Genomic DNA, 20,563 nt, shown 5'->3' with positions numbered 1-20,563 from the left:
GAATGGTTATCATTGAAGTTAGTGGTTGATTTATCAACACATAAACCATCTTCACCAATGATCTTAACATGGCCACTCCCATTACACTCTGCATCAAATTTTCCAATACAAATTACAAATTTAAAAGAAAACCAACTAATCATTCCCCTTTACAGAAGCATGCAATGATGATGACCCATTGTTTGAAACTAATAAGTTAATAGATATCTAGAGAGTCAAAGTTCAAGTACTTACCATGACTTTGGTGATGAGATAGAGAATGCTGAAGATTTGGGTAAGTAGTTTGGAAGATGAATTAGATCCTTGTATTGGTTAGAGAGAGTGTGAGTGTTTTGAGTGAGAGTATCTACTAGTCCTTACCTCATTTTCAAACCTACCTATTTTTCTCCTTATATTAGAAAGACTACCCCCTCTCTCACACAAACACACACACACGGTTTTATCTATCCATCTCTATGTATTTAGAGAGTCTCTCTCAGCACATGTGTTCTTTCTCAGCATATGTGGTCGTAAAAGAGAAATTCTATTATCCCCATTTTGGTCCCTCCCCCAACCCTCTGTCGATGTGACAACATATCACTTTGAGTGTGGAGCAATTGAAAAGAGAATTGTGAGAAAATATACTGCAGTGATATTTTGCCACATCAACGGGGGATTTGGGGAAGGACCAAAATGGAGGAATAGAATTTTTGGTTCGTAAAATTGTCACATCAGCTCCTCTTTCAGTTTTCAAGACATGTTAAATTATAAATTCTTTCTACTTTTAACAAGTAGATGTTTAATTTATTTAACCCAACGCATATACAAAAGCTACTCACAAAACTTAAATAAAAGTATCAGGAATGGTTTAATCCCTGAAAAATGTATAAGATATCATTTAATGATCAATTCCCTTCGAGTAAGTAAATAACCGATGTGAAAAAATAACTTTTAGATACATGTCAATTTAATCAAAATGGAATTACAGTTGGAACAAAAGTCAGAATAATCCAAACCGTCATGGACATCCAAGTTCGTGAGAGTCTATGGACACCCAAAACTCAGAGAGGGGTTCAACATGACATGCCTTATAAAATAAATTGTGTCGGTCTTGAGATTGGAAATGGTATCCGACATTCCGCCCAAACCCGACCTGTAAATATTTGTCGAACGGTACCCGATTGCTAATTAAAATAACTATATTACATAATTTTGACGTGTTCAGTGAATTAGACATTGGTTTCTTTATAAAATTTTGACTTCACGTCAATACTTGTTTGCACATCGGGTCTGGTCACGCCCAATTTGGGTAACATAAGAACGCACCACTTGCGCCTTGAGTTTTTGTGAGATATAGACCGCCCGAAATCCGGAAAACTAATGGGGTGTGGAGGGCTTTCGGAACATCAATTTTTAATAAATTATTCATCGGGCGGTCCGTCTGATAATCTTAAAGGACATAAAATTCCAGAGTCTAAACGACCCAACGAGTAAGTAATCCCTCGATCCGGCTCATTCCCCCCCTTAGGGGTGGGAATGATTTTCTTTTCTGATGTAAAACAGAATTGTTATTTGGTGATACACTTGTTCAAGAATCTTGTCGTTATAAACAAGGGGTGTTTGTCAGTCAGTCACCTGAGGCATCCAATTGATTTGTCACTATTTACTTCTGGCTACTTCTTAAAGTGAAATCTTGGAATTGCAGATCTGTGCAGATGTCGATGATGCTTACCACCTTAATAATATTGCACACAGATTCAGCCCACAGACTGTGGCCCATTAATATTTGACCCACTGGGCTTTATTAAGTGTAGACCAATAACGTGTGGTTGGGGGTTGCCCGCACTGGCCCTCCACCACATGGACACCATTAGTGTTTGAAAAGCCCTTTAACACTGGGGCACTCGTCCACCACCCTTTGGTGCAGTGGTTGGACGACCCTCTTAAAGTCCATGAAGTTGTCGGGCTTTAGGCCTCTTTCATTAATGTTTAAATTAGGCAGTTATCGTGCTCATCACATCTTCATGATGTATCAATGTCTTGTAACGACTAACGTAGATCGTAGTCGAGGTCTCAAAAAGAAACACTGGGCCAGTCTTTACAACTTCCCCTTAACTCTTAAGGGTCATTTAATTAATTGGGTATAATTAAAGGACTAAGCGGTGAGTTAACTGAAATTTGGTGCAACTGGGGATAACCCTTTTCCCTTTAGGAATTGATTTGAGCACCCAACTGTGAAAGGAGATTTATTGCGGGCACCCATTATAGGCTGTCGTCCCAAAACCAATTTCCCACCCTATTTTTTCAGAAACCCTAACAAGTCCTCTGGTTCGGACATTGGGTCAATTCTCTCTCTCTCTTCGCAATCATCCGTTTTCATCCAAGCACAGGTATGTGCTTTCGTATGTTTCATTCAATTTTGGGTAATTAGGGTGAGTTCTTGAATAATTAAGCATGCTTAGGTTTCCTGATCATTGTAAGTTTTGTCTAAATATTTTGATTGAACTTTGTTGTGGAATCAAGAAAAATTTGTTAACTATCTATAATGAGAATTATCAGTACTAGCTCTGATCAAACTTACTAAAACAAATACGAAAAATTGAAAATTTTGAAGTGGGTAATCAAGATATTACTACAGAACTCCTGAGACATTAATGAAAACAAGAAAACCCAGAGTAAAACAGCACAAAATGGTCACTAAGGAAAGAAGATGCTGTATCTAATATAATTTTCTATCTACCCAAAAACGGGGAGCTCGAGCTGAACTTATGATGTTAAAGCCCTAGTTGTTGAATGTCAATCTTCACATTATATAGCCCGACGTAGAATCTATGTTAGATTAGCTCGGGCTCAAATTGCGATGTTTATATTAAAGTAAAATCTAAAATAAGAATCTATGTTTAGATTAGCTCAGGCGGACATAGAATCTATGAATGAAAATCCCACAAATGATCTTATCAATGGTTATAAGCATTTAGGATTATCTTGCGATAAATGGTACGTTAAGGGTATGTTTAAACAAAAGAAACGAAAAGAAGAATTATAGCAGAAAGGAGGACTGGATAGGGATCGGTATTCCTTCGTCTCATTGACAACTAAGAATCTAGTGGGATTACTTTTCCCTTTTCTGTGTTGGTTTGAAGTCCCAACCTACCCCTTATTATTTGGTCGGATTTTGGTTTATTTATTACCTAATATACCGAGGAAAATCCTGAGGATTCATACATCCTAGGATTCATAATTGCATAGGATTCACGAGTACTTTATATAGACAACCCATTAGCTTAAAATATATGGTGATGTAGTATAAATTAGTCGAGAGAAGGGCAAAATTTGCGTATGTAACGTTGACAAGTGGCCAGGTTCGGAAACATAGCTTTTCATCTAGACAGAATTCCAGATAATTTTCAGAAAAACTATTATTTTTAACACCTAATATAGTAATTAAAATGTTTTCTTAAAGTTCTCTTACTTGGAGAAACTAATTGTTTATTGCTTGGTCCGTGTTGATTTTTATCGTTTTGTTTGCTCTTTGAATCTTTTATGTAGTAATCAATGATTCAAGCCATCGATGATAAATTAGAGATCGTACCCTTTACAACTGATAACGAGCCCCTTGTTGATGCTATCGAGTCCTTTGTCGAAGATAGCAAACCCATTATTGATGACAAAAGGCCCATTTTTGTGGATGGAAAGCCCATTACTGATGCTATCGAGCTCATAGCCAATGCTATAGAGCGCGACGTAGAAGATAATGAGTCGATTGCCTATGATAACATCTCCATTGCAGATGATGACGAGCCCACTGCAGATGAAAACGAGTCCAATGATGATGAGAAGTTAGACTTATCGGATAAATTTATCACTGATATGGTTAGTTTGTACTGTCTAGTGTAAATACTAGTTACTATTTGTCGTGCCCCACATTTGAACCCCCATGAGTCTAATATCTTATATTCGATATATGTTTACAGGTATTTGAAACTCGTCAAGAGCTGGTTAATTGGGCTAAAGAAACTGGAAAAGAAGTTGGAACCATTATTGTGACCAAAAGATCAGATTTTGTCACTGGGAGGAGGCCGAGGCTTCTACTTGGCTGTGAACGGGCAGGAAAATATAGGGCACCAAAACCAAGATCTGAGAGAAAAAGCGAAAGAAAAAAAGTCGGTTCAAAGTTATGTGGGTGCCCTTTCTTACTCAGAGGACTTTTTCAAGCAGGGAGTCGGGACAAATGGAAGGTGAAAGTTGTTTGTGGAAGGCACAACCATCCATTATTTAGTAATGGAATTCAATCAGCTAAGGGTAGGCTAACAGCAGAAGAGCGTAAGATTGTCGAAGATATGTCTGCATCTGGTCTGCGGCTTAAGGAAGCACTCACAGTAATTAAGTCGAGAAATCCTACTAACGCATCGACAATTCGTCATGTATATAATGCACGATCCACTATAAAAAAGAATGAAATGAGAGAAAAAACTCAGATGCAGCAATTAATGAAAGAGCTCCGTGATAATGCTTACAGGTGGAGTAGATGTCACGAAGATCCTGAGCTTGTGCAAGACTTGTTTTGGGCACATCCAGAATCAGTTCAGCTAGCCAAATGCTTTCCTCGTGTTTTTCTGATGGACTCTACTTACAAGACAAATAGGTTCAAGAGGAAGTTATTTGAGATTGTCGGAGTAACGTCCACAAATCAGACATTTTCGGTATGTTTTACTTTAATGGAAGAAGAGAAAGAGGATAACTACGTTTGGGCCTTGGAGAAGTTTCGTTCGTTACTTGACGATAATGCCCTTCCAGCAGTGATTGTGACTAATAACGAGTTGCCTTTGATTAATGGTTTGCGAAAGGTCTTCCCTTGGACTAAGCTTTTATTGAGTCGGTGGCACGTCTCGAAGGATATAATGGGCAAGGCAAATAAGGAGATTTCCGATTCAAATACATTCACAAAATTTATCGATAAGTGGCAAGAATTGGTGGTGGCTCCGACTGAGGGTGAATATGACAATTGTTTAAAACAACTCGAAGAGGCCTTCTCTGAATATAGGCCTCTGTTAGACTATGTAAACGAAACATGGTTAGTCCCATACAAGGATCGGTTTGTTGCTGCCTGGATTGATCTACATATGCATGTTGGCAATACTAGTACAAACAAAGCAGAAGGTACCCATTCAAGGCTGAAGAAGCAATTACAAGCTTCAAATTATGATATCCTTGGAATGTGGAGGATTTTGCATCCATTATTGAACCTCCAATTTACAGATATCAAATCATCGTTTGAGACAAGTATGAAAGAAACACAACATAGGCATCAAATTAACGCCTTGAAAGATGTTAGAGGGATTACATCGATCTTCGCTATGGACATTATCCTAGAAGAGAAGAAGCGAGATGGAAACATTATTGGTGATTCTCACTCATGCAGATGTGTAATTCGTCGAACTCATGGATTACCTTGTGTTCACGAACTTATGAAGTACCAAAAAGCAGGATGTGCGATTCCTTTATCATCAATCGACCCTATGTGGAGAAAGTTATCAGCAGTTATAGACGCACCAAACCGAGGTGATCTCGACACTCATCGGGAATTTCATTTATTTTCCAAACATTTTAATGAGTCTAATGATGATCGAAGAGTGTATTTATTGAACATACTGAAGGAACTAGCTAGCCCAGAAGCTACTCACAAGATTGAAGGTTTTGATACTTGAAAATTTCTTTATATAATTGTTCATATCATATTATAAGATTCATAAGCATGTAAAAAGCATTCATCACCATTTTTAAGGAATTGTTCGATATCAATGAAGCAAATCCTTCTATATTTCCTTGTTCTCTTTTCAGTTATATTCTTAGTAGTAATGAGCATTCTTGATTTCTATTTAAAATGTGAGGTGGTGGTAGAAGTTGTGAGCTAGGGACATAAATATGATGGAGCTGTTCTGCTGAATTCGTTTGTACGGGTTCTGTAATTCAAAGGGACTGCCATGCTCTTTGGGGCATCGTAGACGTCTTTTACTTGTATTGGTCCTTTTGGCCCATTTTGTCGAGGGTCTGAATGACTTTTTCCCAATGGTCAATACACGACGTTCCTGGGGAACTATTTGTTAGGTCTCATTGACCTGCATTTGAAAACATATATGCCTGTATGTTGCCTCGTTATGGTGACAACTCAGGAATCGTAATCAGGGGCCAGTTCAGGCGCAAATTAATGTGCACATTAGCGGCAATACTCTTGTGCTTAAATTGCTAATGGTTTGTTGGTCCGGCAATACTCTTGTGCTTAAATTGCTGATGGTTTGTTGGTCCATGTCGGCAAACGTACGTTAAGTAACGCGCATTAGAGATGGTTATATGTGGGCACATCAGCGACCAGGTTCCTCCATATGTCAGCACCTGGTGCAGATAAGTTGAGAGATCAAGATGCAATCCACCTTGCAAACTAGCAATAGTACAGCTTGTGAAGCATATGATATTCATATATAGTTTGGTCATTGGGCTATATAAGAGAGATGGATGCCAGTACTTTAGGATATAAAGGCCTTTTGGTTAGACTTTGGCGAGCTCCTGCCTTGAATAAAACCTCAGTCCACGGGCTTGATGTGGGGTGTCAAAACCAAGAACAATATCGACAAAATATCAAGACTTGTGAGACCTCTTACAAGGAACAAACCCTCCTACCTAGTAGGCCCAGGTCTCCAAGGCAGATAGAATACCAAAAAAACTTCAATTAGGTCACGGACAATTGAGCCTGCAACAATTGAGCAGGAAGCTTAAAGCTAGTACAAAGTGCAAGTAAAGCGACGGCTTTAACCCGCACTAACAGTTTTTTGCTGCTGATGGCCATGGCTTTGATGGCTATAGTTTGTCACAATTTTATAGTCAAGTGTTATGCACACAAACCGACGACCACTACCTACTTCCCAGTTTCCACGACAACCTCACCAACCGCCACGAACCCCAAAAGACTCCACCTTCTCCTCTCTCTCTCACCCTAGACGAGGGTGAGAGAGAGAGAGAGATGTCATGTGCAAAAACAGTAAAAATGTGTTGGGTGCTGTAAACAATTTCCCATATCAGAAGAATCAAATTATCCCAACATCTAAACTATCCTTGAAATTAAACTTAGTTAAGCATTCATTTACAACCTTAATCCCATGTTTCTCTAACTAAAAATCTTCAAAAAAAAAACATGTATTTTGTCCCCAAAATGATGACTTCCACCATTTTTCTTACATTAAATAGCAGCTCCAACTATAAATAATTTATACTTCCCTTTGCTTTTGCTTCAATTATTTCAACCTTGACCACAAAAAATGGAGAAAAAGATTTGGAAACTCATCACAGTTCCTGGCTTCTGAAAACTGAATTAACAACTGAAACCAACAAAAAATGAAGATATGGGATGATTTCAGACTTTTCAATCAGTTCGAAGACGGGTGCAGACATTATACAGTTTTACGATGCTTACAAAAAGAAGCCGAAACATGCTCCTCATTTCGACTTTAGATTAGCCTGAACTTTTCTCAGCTCATCGCCATGTTGCTGCAAAAGAACGTGGAATCAAGTAAACCGATCGGTAGAAATTACTTTAATGTCAGTAGTCGAACCACCTCGAAAACAAAAATGGAACTATAAGGGGGATTTTCTTTTTCTTTTACCTTGTAAAGGTCTTTCCACCATCTATCTGATCTTTTTTGTAGTAAACACCATTCCATTGCCATTTCATATTCGACAGTATTAGGCTGAGAACAATGTGAAGTTGATACTGCTCTTTTCTAGAAACACGAAATAAAAGCGAGTAAGATAGGGAAGAAAAGTAAGAACTTGTAACCAATAGTGGCATTTACGCAGAATTACCTCTCGCATTGCTTGAAGTTTAACTTTGTCAATGAAGAGATGGCCCACAAGCGAAGTAGATGGTTTTCCATTTAACTTGGGAGGAATTCCACTGCTAGCAACCAAAGGTCTGAAAATAGAACAAAACCTCAGAATGAAACCCTAACAATGATGACTTCCTATATTTATGTACGAGATCAAGAAAGAGGTAAGAGAGAGAAAGAGTTCAACATTTCAAGAACGAAAACATTGGGTTGGCACATATGTTTGAATTTTGATACACTAATTGACACATGTCATCTGACAATTGCTTTGATGGTTTTCGAGATATGAAGGTTCAATGCCCCGTAAAATGTAAATAATGAATGATCAGATGACCCTGTATCAGATAATTGTTCTTTCAAGAATCTACATGACAATTCAATTTAACACTTCTTCTGCAAAGTCATAGTAAACGTTTGAAGTATATAATAAGTCCACACATCAAATACCTCCCATTTGGTAGCATCAAGCATTCTTCATCCAATTTACTTATCGCCGTTTCTGCTGCATCTCTTGTTTTGAATATAGCAAACGCTTGACCTAGAACACGTTAATTACACAGAAAGTTATCTTAATTCATTCATGCACGCAATTGAGATATGAAATGGAGGACTATATTATCTTGGAAAAAGTATCACCAGTTCCAATCAGAAATGCAAATAATATACTAATATGCATAGCATAAAATAAATCAGCTTCAATTGCTCAGTGTTGTTACCAGAATGTGGGCTAGAAATTGCTGTCTTTTGTATAATCTTTGCCGAACAAATTTCCTTAAAAGCATGCCAAATTATATCCTGAAATCGCATAACAATCAGAAAAGCAAGCAAATGGGTTCTGAAGCAACCACCGGTAATAGCTAACACTGACCTAGCATACACTTGCTAATTAATACATACAAGATAATGAGATAAAGAAATAATATATGAGAAACAGTAGTTGCCTAAATATCCATAGACCGGTTATGCTATGTAACTGAGGTCATTTGATACATTGAAATTATAAAGTGAGACTACATTGCAAATCAATTGATCACATAACTGGAGAAACGTGTGAATCTCCGGCTCTGAAGAGCACATGTAGGTGACCTCAGAATTAGGAACAAGCCACGATTTAATGAGCTCAAGCTAATCTGCCGCAGATATACTGCTATTAGCTCAAGCTCAAAATATCACAGTTTGGGCGGAACCTCGTTAGATCATTTCTCATTTGGCCACACTTCACTGTCGAATGTTTCCAATTTTTTGTACAAATGATAAGAATGCCAAGAGTACTTCCTCAAGGGTTATGTCTTTCCTATGAAAGATTAGTGCAATATCATAAGGAATAACTTACAGTAAAACAAAACCAACTATCATACTCCGAGAATCTGAAGAGTGAATCTTACCTCTACTTCAGATGAAGTGTAAGTTGGGTCCAAATTTTCAAGCAAGACTAGTGTTCCTTGATCATGTGCTGCATCTATTCTTTCCTCCCAGGGCTGACAACAAAACATAATCAATATTTGATATTATAAATGAGGTAAATAATAATTATGATTGATAACATTTCAAACAAAATCAACAATTTAACACACTTCAACACAATTAGTGATGGCAGCAAGAAAAAATTTTGCACCAATTATACAAATAAGATAGAGACGCTGAAGCTGCAATAAAATGAAGTTTGTGACAAGGGTAAAAGAATAGGTTCCAGATTGATTTGCAGTGAGGATGAAACCACACTATTCGCAAATGTGACCAGGTTGAAGGCTTGGAAGTTCAAGATCTTTGCATAAAGACTACTCTAACATGCTTGGATGGGTATTTATCCTCTTTAAACCTAGGGTTAATGGAAAATTAAACTCGGGAAGTACGAGTGACTTCATTATACGGGAAGCTAGATCAAACCAAGTTGGGAAAAAGAGATGGCAACGCTTTTATTATAGTCCATGGAACAGTGGAACTAGCATGCCAAACCATCAGAATAGGCCATTTTACAGAAATTGTAGTATACAGATCCTTCTCGACCAAAAAAAAAAAGATTAGCGAAAAATAAGGCAATAACAACTTACAAGTCCCTGGAACAGTGGAACTAGCATGCCAAACCATCAGAATAGGCCATTTTACAGAAATTGTAGTATACAGATCCTTCTCGACCAAAAAAAAAAGATTAGCGAAAAATAAGGCAATAACAACTTACAAGTCCCTTGAACCATTTGCTCCTATCCTGTTAACAACACACAAAACATGGAAACGTCAAGCAAATGGATTGATTTATGAAAGAAAAAAAAAATGCTTTTTAGTCCAACAAACGCAACTAAAAAAAATAAATCAAAAGTAGGCATTTTGGACTTTAATGCTGATTTAGTCTTAAAACATAAACGCAATTTCCATTTCCTGTGTTCTCCCTCTTTTTATATTTATTTACAGATTCTGTCGTTATTACTATTGTTTACTTTAAATTACAAAGTTCAATATCTTCTAAAAGGAAAAAAAAAATTGTGAAGTTACACATTTAAAAAGAATTTTTTATCAACATCTTTCAAACAATGTACTAGATTTATGGTTTTCGGAAGAAAAAATGGGCCCTGACATAGTCAATTTTGCAAAAAGAAAAAAAGATTATTAGACAGACAAACTCATATTCGACGGATCAAATTCAAACTTCACAACATTGACATATTTCAAATTGTCATAAATTTGCAACAAGATTCCAGAAAAGAGATAGAAAACTTCTGCTGAGATAAAAATAAGATTTTTAAAAGAATGTTTCCTCCTTCAAATTAACAAATTGTGCTCGTATATAAACTTACTGCAACAGGCCTTCTGCTGACTTCCATAGTTTGGCCCTCTTTAACAATGTCCTTCTCTGCACAATGAGAAGCAGCTGGTTTTGACAGTTGCCCATTTGTAAGCTTGCCCTTGTCTCCATTTATCTTGATCTTCTTAGTAGGAGCCTTGTCTTGCACTAAAGAATTCCCAGCAACTTTAGGTGTCTTTTTATCCTCAGAAACCGCTGTATCATCCTCATCAGAATCAACTCTTAGTTTCTTCTTAACAATAGCCTCTTTCTTTTCTTTGTAAAAGGATAATGGAGTTGAGGTAGTAGAATCCAGTTCCTTCGACGATTTAGCTGAATTATCAATCCTAACCTTCTTGGAAGGCCTGTCACTTCCATTCAAATTGTTAGCAGACTTCCTCTTTTCCTCATTCGCAACTTGACCGTCGGATACTTTTACAGCTTTACCGCCACTCTCGCCACAATCATTAACGGGTATTGACCTTGCCTTTTCTGGCAATGAATTCTCATGTTTAACGTGATTCGCACTTTCTTTTGGCTCACGCAAAATATCTTTCTTAACCGATGGAGTCGTCAACTTTTCATCTTCTTTTGCCAATGAGTTGTCGACTTTCCCAAGCCTCGTTGAGTCTTGAGGAACTACTCCCGCGTTTAACTTGACTGCCGGTTGTGAAACTTCACTACACCCAACTACCTCATTTTCTTTTTTACTGTTATTGTCACATTTAGAAGTATCACTGGCCTTTGTGCCTCCATTTCTGTTATATATGAAGTTCACTGTAATACATCACAAAAATTCACCGAATCAGAAAACATTTAGAAACAAGGAAAAACAACATCCCTGTAGACAATAACAAAAAGGTATTTCGAAGGAAAATGTACCTTCAACTGTAGCTATTTTGTCTTCTATCTTATCTGATATAGCAAATGTGCTAACGTTAAATGTACGATAGAAAATGAAATCAGCCATTTTCAGTTCTTCCTCAGAAGGTTGCGGATTTCTACTATCCTTTGATGTACAAACAACATTGCACTTTCCAGCTATTACTTCCTGATGTCATAACCGTAAAGAGTATAAGATACGCAACTAGCAATAATTCTTAAAATATTGAGAAAAAATATTGATTCGGTTGTTTGACACAATATGAACTGATCTACAAGTGTACAAAAATATCAACTTCGATACACAAAAACGTGCAACAACTTACAGACATGCCTACGGAGCTAAGAATAGAAACAACTATCTTAAAACGACAAGTTGTGATCCAATAATTTACTTACCACGGGGTTAACATTGGCAAGCCCAGTACCTTCTCCACAAGCCAAAAATAATTCATTCTCAAGTGCCTCACCTTCTCCAAGATAATTAAGAATTTCAATAGGACGGAAAAACCATAAAACCTTCATTCTCCTTTTCTTATCTGGCTGCTCCCAAATCTTTATAAGTTTACCAACATAAGGCTCAGGTTCGTCATCCTTGTAAAGATACACACAATCATACAGAGAGTACTCAACACCATCCCAAGTAAAAGATTCATAAAACTGAACCTCTTTCTTTCTCCCGCCTCGTCCTCTTTTTTTACCCCACTCAAACTCACAATCGTCTAATTCAGGACCATCTTTTTCAGTAGACATAGCTACGATTCACACCAATTTGACCAGGACCAACTTAGATAATTCAACAACCTAAAAAAGGAGAAAAAAAAACATTAAGATTATGTTTTAAACCCCTAATCTGCCAAGAAGTACATAAAAATATTAACTTGGTCAATGACTAGGTCATCTAACATTGTTCAAATTAGTCAAAGTCAGAGAATTCGCTATGCATGGATTGTATCTAAAACCCAATTTTATATATTTGATCAATTCGAAAACCTGCAAATTTTCAGTTCATATACAAATTGACAAGATGGAGCAAGTAGGGCATTATAGAATACCACATATGAATACCACTTATGAATGGAAATCGATTCCCATGGCTTCAAAAAAAAAAAAAAAGAATACCACATAAAGTTAGCTTCTTTAAGTGAAAAAAGCTACTACCAGTGTAATTCTAAAACGCATGACTTCAATTCCCTCTCAAATTAGACAATGATAGTTACGTAACCCCAAAAAAAACCCTAACTTTACAAGAATTTCTCAAATCAAAAATGGATGAAACAGCCTTGTTGCAGAAAAAAAAACCCTAGATATTTCATTATGGGTAGGTTATTGCATAAAAGCTAAACCCATGAAAAAGATTATTACCTAATACTAGAAAAAGGGAGGGAATGGATAAACTTACAGTTAGAAGTGGAGAAGTTATAGCAAAAACCCTTCCTTTCCAATCAAATTCTGACTGAAAACCCTAGCTCTCTTTTCTCTGTTACAGGAAAAGAGCAGTTTTTTTAGCAAATTTTGAATAATTAGTGTGTCAGTCCTAACAGGAAAGTGAAATCTTTTTCCATCACTATTTTTGTATTTCTAAGTAATATCAAATCCGCAAAATAGGAACTTCTTTAATTCATACGAGTCGGGTTAGAAAAATCAACCTAACCCAACCCGAAACTTAGTTTTAACCGACCTAACCTCTCCAATATTCGTTCTGTGAGTTTAAACGGGCGGTGCACCCCCGACCCGCTTATGGATAATGGTGGGTTTGGGCTCCCTCAAGAAAAACCCTACTCAACTCATTAAACCTGGCTGGTCGATTGGGCCATAAGTGAAGCATGTCATCAAAGCCCTTCAAATGAAGGGTGACCTTAGATGAGAGCCTCTTTTTCTTAAGGTAGTAGAGTATCTGTGTCTCGAACTCGAGACCTGTGGAAATCAACTTGGTAAAAATTCCAACCAAGGATTGTTGACGATTAGATGAGATTCTTTGTTCTAAGGTTTCTTTTTGTAAGAGCATCTCCAATGCAACACTCAAATTGAAAAACTCGAAGTATCAACTAGGATTTTTTGAGTTTTTTCTAAAAATCTCTCTCCAGTACAACACTCAATTTGGATCCCAAAATGATGTGGCATCATTTAATGTTGGATATCTTAATAAGAAACTCAATATTTGAGATTTCTTTTGAGGATCTCGGGCCACTCAATATTAAAAGCAAATCTACCCATGTAGGAAATGACACCTAAGTTATTTGTAAGTTTTTAGAGTGTTGCATTGGAGATATCTTTTGAATTGAGGATCTCAATATTGACATCTAGGAAAGAGAAACTCAATTGAACCTTGACACATAGGACAATTTGAAAAAAAAATTGAGTTTTGCATTGGAGATGCTCTAAGTGTGTCACTTCTAATTTCACCCTAACCCTATTCCCCTGTCAACTATTAAATCATCTTTTCTTCTCCTTCGAATATTCTTGACGACTCCAAAGAAATCAAACCAGAAAAAAATGTTAAAATGAAGAACGCGGAGCTTGATTTGAAGATTTATCTAAGACGAATCTAGATAAATAATCTGTTAACTCGAGTCAGATGACTTCGTCATCATCGTCGTCATCATCATCATCATGAGCAATTTATGGAGCCATGACTGGAGCCAATCATTGAGCAACAACTTTTCAACAACCTTCTAAATTCTTTTAATACTCAACATGTATGTGGTTGCCGATGAAGGACGAGCGTGGTGGTGAGCTGGACTCATGGACGGTGAAGATGAATTAGTACTTGAACCACTTCTTTGCAGTGAGTATCATGGACTTCCAGTTCGTATCCAATCCATGACTATTTGAAATTTTAGATCAAAAGAGATATAATCCTGAAAATTCTCAAACCTAGATTCTCTATAGAGAGAGAAAAACAATTAGATGAAGACTTTAGATCGAGAGATTAACGAGAATGGTGTTGTGCGGAGCAGAGAGGAAGTTAGAGAGAAAAAATAGAGATAGAGAAAAGGAGGAGACGATGATCAAAAGGATGACGAGATTTAAAAAAATTGGGGAGGGGCGTTTAAGGTTGTCGACTGGGTCTCGACTAGCGACCTTTTATCGGAGAAACACGATAAGGTGGTGAGAGGGAGAGATGAAGTGGAGATAAAGAAGATGGAGGGTTGGTTAAGTCATTCACCTACCGGCGTGAACTGTATCATTACTAAAATGGGCATTGTCTTCTTTTGTTTGTGTTTCTTTTAATGAAATATGTTGTAAGGGTATTTCCTTTGACAATAAGGGGCACCATTGCCCATAAAACTTTCCATTTTTTAGAGGTTGATTTTTGGTAACTACCTTTCGGCCGCATTCATAAGACATATCTCTGACTAACTACGGTACATGACACATAATTTTGATTCACAGTTAAATCAAAACTCCTACAACAATACTTTTGGAGATGGAAAAATATAACTGAATGAGTAATAAAGATGAAGTAGATTTCAACAATAAAGAGAGAAGAATATCAGGAGAGAAATTGATTTTTTTTCATATCATCTGTCCAATGTGATCTCCAACAGACTCAATAAAAGTGGACGGTCGGATTTATCCCTTTTGTATAAGGGAGATTTTAGAGGGCCCTCTCATTTTTGTTAAAAGACCTCCCCCCCTCAATGATAATTTACCAAGTAAAATGGTTCATGGGGAGGCCTTTTAACAAAATTGGGGAGGCCTTATAAAACTTCCCTTTGTATAATTGACCAAGTTGTTTTATTACCATAGATAGATGTTAAAGACGTCGTGTTTTTTTTTTTTGTTATAGGCGCTTCTTTTGCACATCAGGAACAAATTCTTTTTCCCATTGATTTTAGTGGTCCGAGGAGATATCTCAAAATTCCCAATTTTCCCCAGAAGATAGGTTTTGAAATCATATAGTAGAAAATAAAGCCGAAGATTTAAACAAGGTTCTTTCTTGTAATCCCTTTTCTTTATTTCTTATTATTCGTATCATACTTGCGTTTAAGTTTTTTTCTTGTCTCAATTTATGCTTGATTTTGTTTTGTGGGTATCTTCAACTTTTTGTTTTTCAATTTGGGTTTTTTTGTGTGTTTTTAATAGAGAAATCCAATTAGTTGTAAACTGAATCATGAATTATTTAATACTTCTATAAAGTAATTCACACACGAAATTGATAATTGAGTAGAGATGAAACTTGCACAATAAGAACTAGAAATTGTGGAAACTGGAAATAGTTTTTTAGAATTGTCCTCAAAGTGTTTGATAAATTTCCTCACTGAGAGAAGACAAGAATTTATTTTACATCAATTCTAGTTCCATGACTTGTTTGTTTTTCTTCTTAAATTTGGGCAAATGCCGATCAAAAGGTCAAAGATTTCATTTGCACTCATCAGATTAGAAGAATTCTTGTGCTAACCGAAACTGTTTTCTTTGTATTGTTTGGTAATAGGAATGGCTCAAGATAACTCGTCTTTGAAAAGAAAACGACCCGGTTCAAATGCAGTCACTCAAAAGCTGACTGATGCCGAACGCACTGTGTATGAAGCGATCTTTAACAAGGGAGACATGGGTATGGGGACATGGGAAATGCAACGCGAAACGAAAGTTCAAGATACTCTTATTACCAAAGCTATCAAAACTCTCAAAGCCAAACTTCTTATAAAGGATGTTGTTAACATACAAAATAAGAGAAAAAAGCATTATATGGCAGTAGAATTTGAACCCTCAAATGAGTTAACAGGTGGATCATGGTATTCGGAAGGGAACCTCGACAAAGATTTCATAGAATCACTGAAGAAGCAATGTCGATACTTCATCACGAAGATGAAAGTTGCCACAATCGAGGGTATTAAAGATGCGATCGGAAATTCTGGTGTACTTAACGTAGAGGTTAATACTAATCAAATTGAAGAAATTTTACAAGCTTTGGTTTTGGATAATGAAATCACAGAGGTAAGGAGTACTGAGACTGGAGATTTTGCTCGTATTCGAAGAGGTACAAAATGTTATACATGCCAAACTAAGGGACCTCCACAAGTAGGGGCAATGGCTTCGATTCCGTGTGGAGTCTGCCCGCGGATAAATGATTGCACGTCTGATGGAATTATATCCCCGAAGACTTGTGTCTACTATAAGAAATGGTTGGACTTTTAGTTGTATATGTTGAGGTACCTTCTATTTTTTGTGATATAAATTGAGCATTCTATCTTCGATCAAGACTTGTTTAGTTTGTTTAATGATTGAGAGATTGCATCAAACTTTTGGTGTATGGTTTCCTGTTTCTTTTATATCATGAATATTGTACTAGTGTTCAACTCTATTATGGTGCTGTTTTTCTTTTTTCAAATGTAGATCTGGAGTCTGACTCGGGATCTGAATTAACTCGAATCATATTTTAGGGAGTAATATGTTTGCTCTCTATCTGGCTATCTTACTTGTGTTTTTGAATAGCTAACTCAGACTGGTTTTATGTCTATTTGAGTCAAATAAAATAAGCAACACAAAAGACATAACATTTCAAGTAAATCAAATTTAACATGAGAATTTCATAGTATAGTAGTAGAAGGCATCCTTATTTTTGTACTGAAATTCTTATATAAAGTTTAGGGCAATATACTATCACACCCATGAGCAATACAAAAGACATAACATTTCAAAATAACAGTTTTACATTGATAGCTAACCAAAAGAGTTTATACTTGTGGTTTGTTAATCTTTTTTTCCCACCGAGCGCTTTTGAACGAGTGACAGTCTAGACCTCTTATTTGCCTTCGCTTCCTCCTCACTATCTTCACTGTCCAACACAATCACTGCTTCTGTGTTCGTAGAACTCTCTTCTGGTTTCTTTTTTGCGGTCTTCCCTACAGGATCTCGTTGAAGCTGTTCATTTTCACGTTTACCAAATGGCTTTGGACGGGATTTGCTAGAACCTGAAGGGGTTTTAGATTCTCCAAGTGGTAAATTCTGAAATGGTGGTATGTTCTCTTTGTTATCAAAGTCGCTCTTCCTTTTCAGGCCTGAAGATCCGAGAGAAAGTTTTTGACTGATCTGTCGTTGCTCTTTATGACCCATTGTTCCACCTCTAGTGCCTAATTCTGCACCAAGACCTTCATTGTGAAGCAGTTCATCAGGGTTACCCATTTCTGACATCTGCACATCCGATGATTTTGTCGGAAGAGATTGCAGTACTGGCATTATCTGGCCTGTTGGCTGCAAACTTTTCGTGTCTACACTATCTGAGCTCTGAGTTGACATAGGAACTTCAAGGGACAGCTTTTTCTTGAGCTTGCTTTGCTTCTTACTACTTGTTTCAGTGCCAACATTCTCTATTTTACTTCCCTGAACTTGCTCAGATTGCTTTTCAGTCTGGTCACCGACCTTCATTGACTCAGACTCTTGGATCGATTCACACTTCTCCTTCAGACCAATATCACTTGACTCACTTCTCTGTGATGGGTTAATCGACTTCAATGACAGCTTCTGACTGACTCCAGGAGGTTTCTCCAAAAGGCTATCTTTTTCTGCTTTGCCTATCAGATCTTGCACTTGTTGTTCACCTTGCATATCAGTATTCGGCACAGGCAGTGTTTTAGATGAACTGGTACTGGAACTGGTTTCCGATAGTAAGAGAGATGATTTCTCAGTCTTTGGCACATCACCTTCTTCGTCGTGATCTGATGTCTCCAAGGACAGCTTCCTGCTAACCTTAACTGCCTTACCACTTGGTTTCTCTTCATTTTTGGAGGTTCCCTGATCTTGTTTTGTTCCTTCTAATTCTTCTACCTGCAAAATAAACGGCACAACAATAAACAAGTCATAGCTTTAGTAAACAAGCGATAAATGAGTTAACTTCTACAGATTCTTATTACCGTGCTTGGTTTTGGTTCAATCAAAGTATTCTCTCCGCCACTACTGTTTCCAATTTCCCCAACCTTTGCATATTTCTCGGTCATGGAACGTGCTTTTTGATTGAAGATTTGCCTGTTGTACTTATACTCCCTGCTCTGTAACAACAATCAAAATAACAACCATATCAATGTTACCTATTTTAGGATTGTCTTTACTAAAGTAAGTTAGTGTTTGTTTTTTCTCTAAATCAGATCTAGAAACTAAATCAGACCTGGAATATAAATCAGGTTAGAATTGATAAGAGTCTAATTTCACACAGTTTGTTTTTGTTTAATTCATGATGTTTGACTTGTCTGGATCAATGTTTGAAAAAGTTTTTTTACGCCTCAATGCAGTTTTCGTGTACAATGTCAATCAATGCCTTGAGGCGGTAAAGAAGTGTAGCTTCAATTTCACATATTTTAATGTAGCATTAGTATTTTGTTCCATCAATAGTATATTCAATTAAATTCTTTTGTGTCAACACTTGGTTGCCCAAGTGGTTGATAGTGTTGACATAAATCCACAACCCTGGAGGTCCCAGTTTCGAACCACCAGAGAAGGTGGAATATGTGGTTATTGAATTTGGATTATTAAAGGTTTAAATAATAAGTTTCATGTAATGACTAATGTAGATTGTAGTCCAAAAATAAATTATTTGTTTATGGTACTCGAGAAAATTGGTTTTTGAACACTAAAGTTAAAGGATATAAATGTTTTTTGGTCACTTCTACCATTTTGACTGCTACAAGTTCAAAAAGAAGAAGTTACAACAAAACCTAGGCGTAAGTTCTAATGCGGTACACCTACACAGCTACACTTTGCCTCGAGACGTGCACATCGATGTGCATCTTATGCACCTTTTTAAACATTGGTTTGAATGGTTCATTTCGGTTAAATTTGGATCTATCTGATTTAGACAATTAGATTTACACGATTTAGATTCAGACAACGAGAAAAAAAAAAACACCACCTAAGCTTAGATAGAGAATTTTAAATGAACTAGAGATACTTACAGCTTCACACATTAGGCCATCGTCCGGATTAGGCTCCCTAAGTAACAACCCAATACTTGTTAGTACTGTCCAAACGTTCAGAGATGGTTGCCAAGAACCCTGGAATCGAAAGAAGATGATTAAATGTGTTAATACCAAACAAAATTGAATAAAATCTAATTCCATAATAACCATTGAAAATACACCTGATCTACCAGATTCCCTTTAAATTTAGAGAAAAGATTTTCTTTTATGACATAATTCATGGTGAATATGATAAAGATATCAAGAGAAAATGAGTGGGATTCAAAGTTTAAAGACGATATTCGTTTGAGTTCGAAAATCCACCCAATTAAGAGATATTGACTATAAATTTGAAATCAGTTGATGTTTATAAAAGCAAGCAGATACAAATTAGTAGTTGAAATGTTTCAGATTACCTTAGGAGGGAGATTGAGAATATCAAGGCAAATTCGACCACCATTATCAATATTGGGATGATATATAGGAGTTGAAAATGTCACATTTGGAGGCTGAAATGGGTATCTACAAAATTTCAAACAAAATTATCTCCAAATCACAACCATATCAAAAAGAAAACCTAAAAAAATGAACTTGATGATGAAAATACACTTGAAAATTACACCTTTCAGGTATTTGAATCTTGATAGTAAAAACCCCTTTTGCATATACAGTTTCTTCTGGACCTTCCAGCACTGAGATCCAAAAATTTCAAGTAAACCTAATTAGTTAAGTGAATAGAGAGAGGAAGTGAAAGAAACCCTAATACCAAATTATCTAGAGAGAGAGAGAGAGAGAGAGAGAGAGAGAGAGAGAGAGAGAGAGCTTACGGGCAGTTATGGTTGTCAAACTGGAAGAGGAAGAAGAAGAAGATGGAAGATCTGAACTATCACTAGAGAGCATAGGAAAAGAAACACCAGGAGGTGGATCAGTGAGAAGAATCTTCAGTTCTTTCTGCATTCGAAGTGCTAGCCTTTCAGCTTGAGCCATTTTCAAAACTTGGAATTTTTTTAAAATCAAATTGATTACTTTGAATCAAATTTTCAAGTATTTCTAGGGTTTCAGATAATTTGACGAAATTTGAAGTTTTAAAATTTCCCCCAATTTTCAAATACAATTTTGATTTGGCGCGAAAGGGAAAGTGCGAAATT

General features: G+C 36.7%; 4 protein-coding genes across 11 annotated transcripts; 2 read left to right on the top strand and 2 right to left on the bottom strand.

The window, feature by feature from the left end:
* Window positions 1–2,201: 2,201 nt before the first annotated feature.
* On the top strand, window positions 2,202–5,800 carry LOC147539623 (protein FAR-RED ELONGATED HYPOCOTYL 3-like). Of its 2 annotated transcripts, none has more exons than XM_086638785.1 (3): window positions 2,202–2,369; window positions 3,529–3,852; window positions 3,954–5,800. In XM_086638785.1, the coding sequence occupies exons 2-3, from the start codon at window positions 3,535–3,537 to the stop codon at window positions 5,685–5,687; spliced, it is 2,052 nt and encodes a 683-aa protein (XP_086494911.1). In that variant the 5' UTR covers window positions 2,202–2,369; window positions 3,529–3,534; the 3' UTR covers window positions 5,688–5,800. The 2 variants fall into 2 exon arrangements, with proteins under 2 accessions (XP_086494911.1, XP_086494912.1); XM_086638786.1 differs by having other exon boundaries at window positions 2,231–2,369; window positions 3,770–3,852.
* Window positions 5,801–7,066: 1,266 nt separating this feature from the next.
* LOC147539622 (bromo-adjacent homology (BAH) domain-containing protein) lies at window positions 7,067–14,473 on the bottom strand. 7 transcript variants are annotated; one of them, XR_015225157.1, is made up of 13 exons: window positions 12,923–13,113; window positions 11,920–12,324; window positions 11,521–11,689; window positions 10,652–11,415; window positions 10,039–10,065; window positions 9,245–9,337; window positions 8,576–8,654; window positions 8,307–8,397; window positions 7,837–7,945; window positions 7,638–7,754; window positions 7,448–7,521; window positions 7,232–7,352; window positions 7,067–7,145 (listed from the first exon to the last, which is right to left on the bottom strand). XR_015225157.1 is itself a non-coding variant. In XM_086640174.1 (12 exons), the coding sequence occupies exons 2-11, from the start codon at window positions 12,271–12,273 to the stop codon at window positions 7,471–7,473; spliced, it is 1,854 nt and encodes a 617-aa protein (XP_086496300.1). In that variant the 5' UTR covers window positions 12,274–12,324; window positions 12,923–13,113; the 3' UTR covers window positions 7,067–7,352; window positions 7,448–7,470. The 7 variants fall into 7 exon arrangements, 4 of the variants coding, with proteins under 4 accessions (XP_086496300.1, XP_086496303.1, XP_086496299.1 ...); XR_015225156.1 differs by having other exon boundaries at window positions 7,232–7,521; window positions 12,923–13,110; XR_015225158.1 differs by lacking the exon at window positions 12,923–13,113 and adding an exon at window positions 12,682–12,887 and having other exon boundaries at window positions 7,232–7,521.
* Window positions 14,474–15,299: 826 nt separating this feature from the next.
* On the top strand, window positions 15,300–16,855 carry LOC147539621 (uncharacterized). The gene is made up of 2 exons (XM_086642475.1): window positions 15,300–15,455; window positions 15,959–16,855. Exon 2 carries the CDS (start codon window positions 15,961–15,963, stop codon window positions 16,660–16,662), a length of 702 nt encoding a protein of 233 aa, XP_086498601.1. The 5' UTR covers window positions 15,300–15,455; window positions 15,959–15,960; the 3' UTR covers window positions 16,663–16,855.
* Window positions 16,856–17,083: 228 nt separating this feature from the next.
* On the bottom strand, window positions 17,084–20,563 carry LOC147539620 (uncharacterized). Its single transcript, XM_086642474.1, has 6 exons — window positions 20,243–20,563; window positions 20,038–20,107; window positions 19,832–19,937; window positions 19,413–19,511; window positions 18,378–18,512; window positions 17,084–18,291 (listed from the first exon to the last, which is right to left on the bottom strand). Exons 1-6 carry the CDS (start codon window positions 20,400–20,402, stop codon window positions 17,218–17,220), a joined length of 1,644 nt encoding a protein of 547 aa, XP_086498600.1. The 5' UTR covers window positions 20,403–20,563; the 3' UTR covers window positions 17,084–17,217.

The sequence above is a fragment of the Eschscholzia californica genome, unplaced genomic scaffold (genome assembly GCF_041429995.1).
Source record: "Eschscholzia californica isolate CP2 unplaced genomic scaffold, dmEscCali1.0.p SCAF_5, whole genome shotgun sequence".
Taxonomy (NCBI): domain Eukaryota; kingdom Viridiplantae; phylum Streptophyta; class Magnoliopsida; order Ranunculales; family Papaveraceae; genus Eschscholzia; species Eschscholzia californica.
This window is presented reverse-complemented; position numbering and strand designations above follow the sequence as displayed.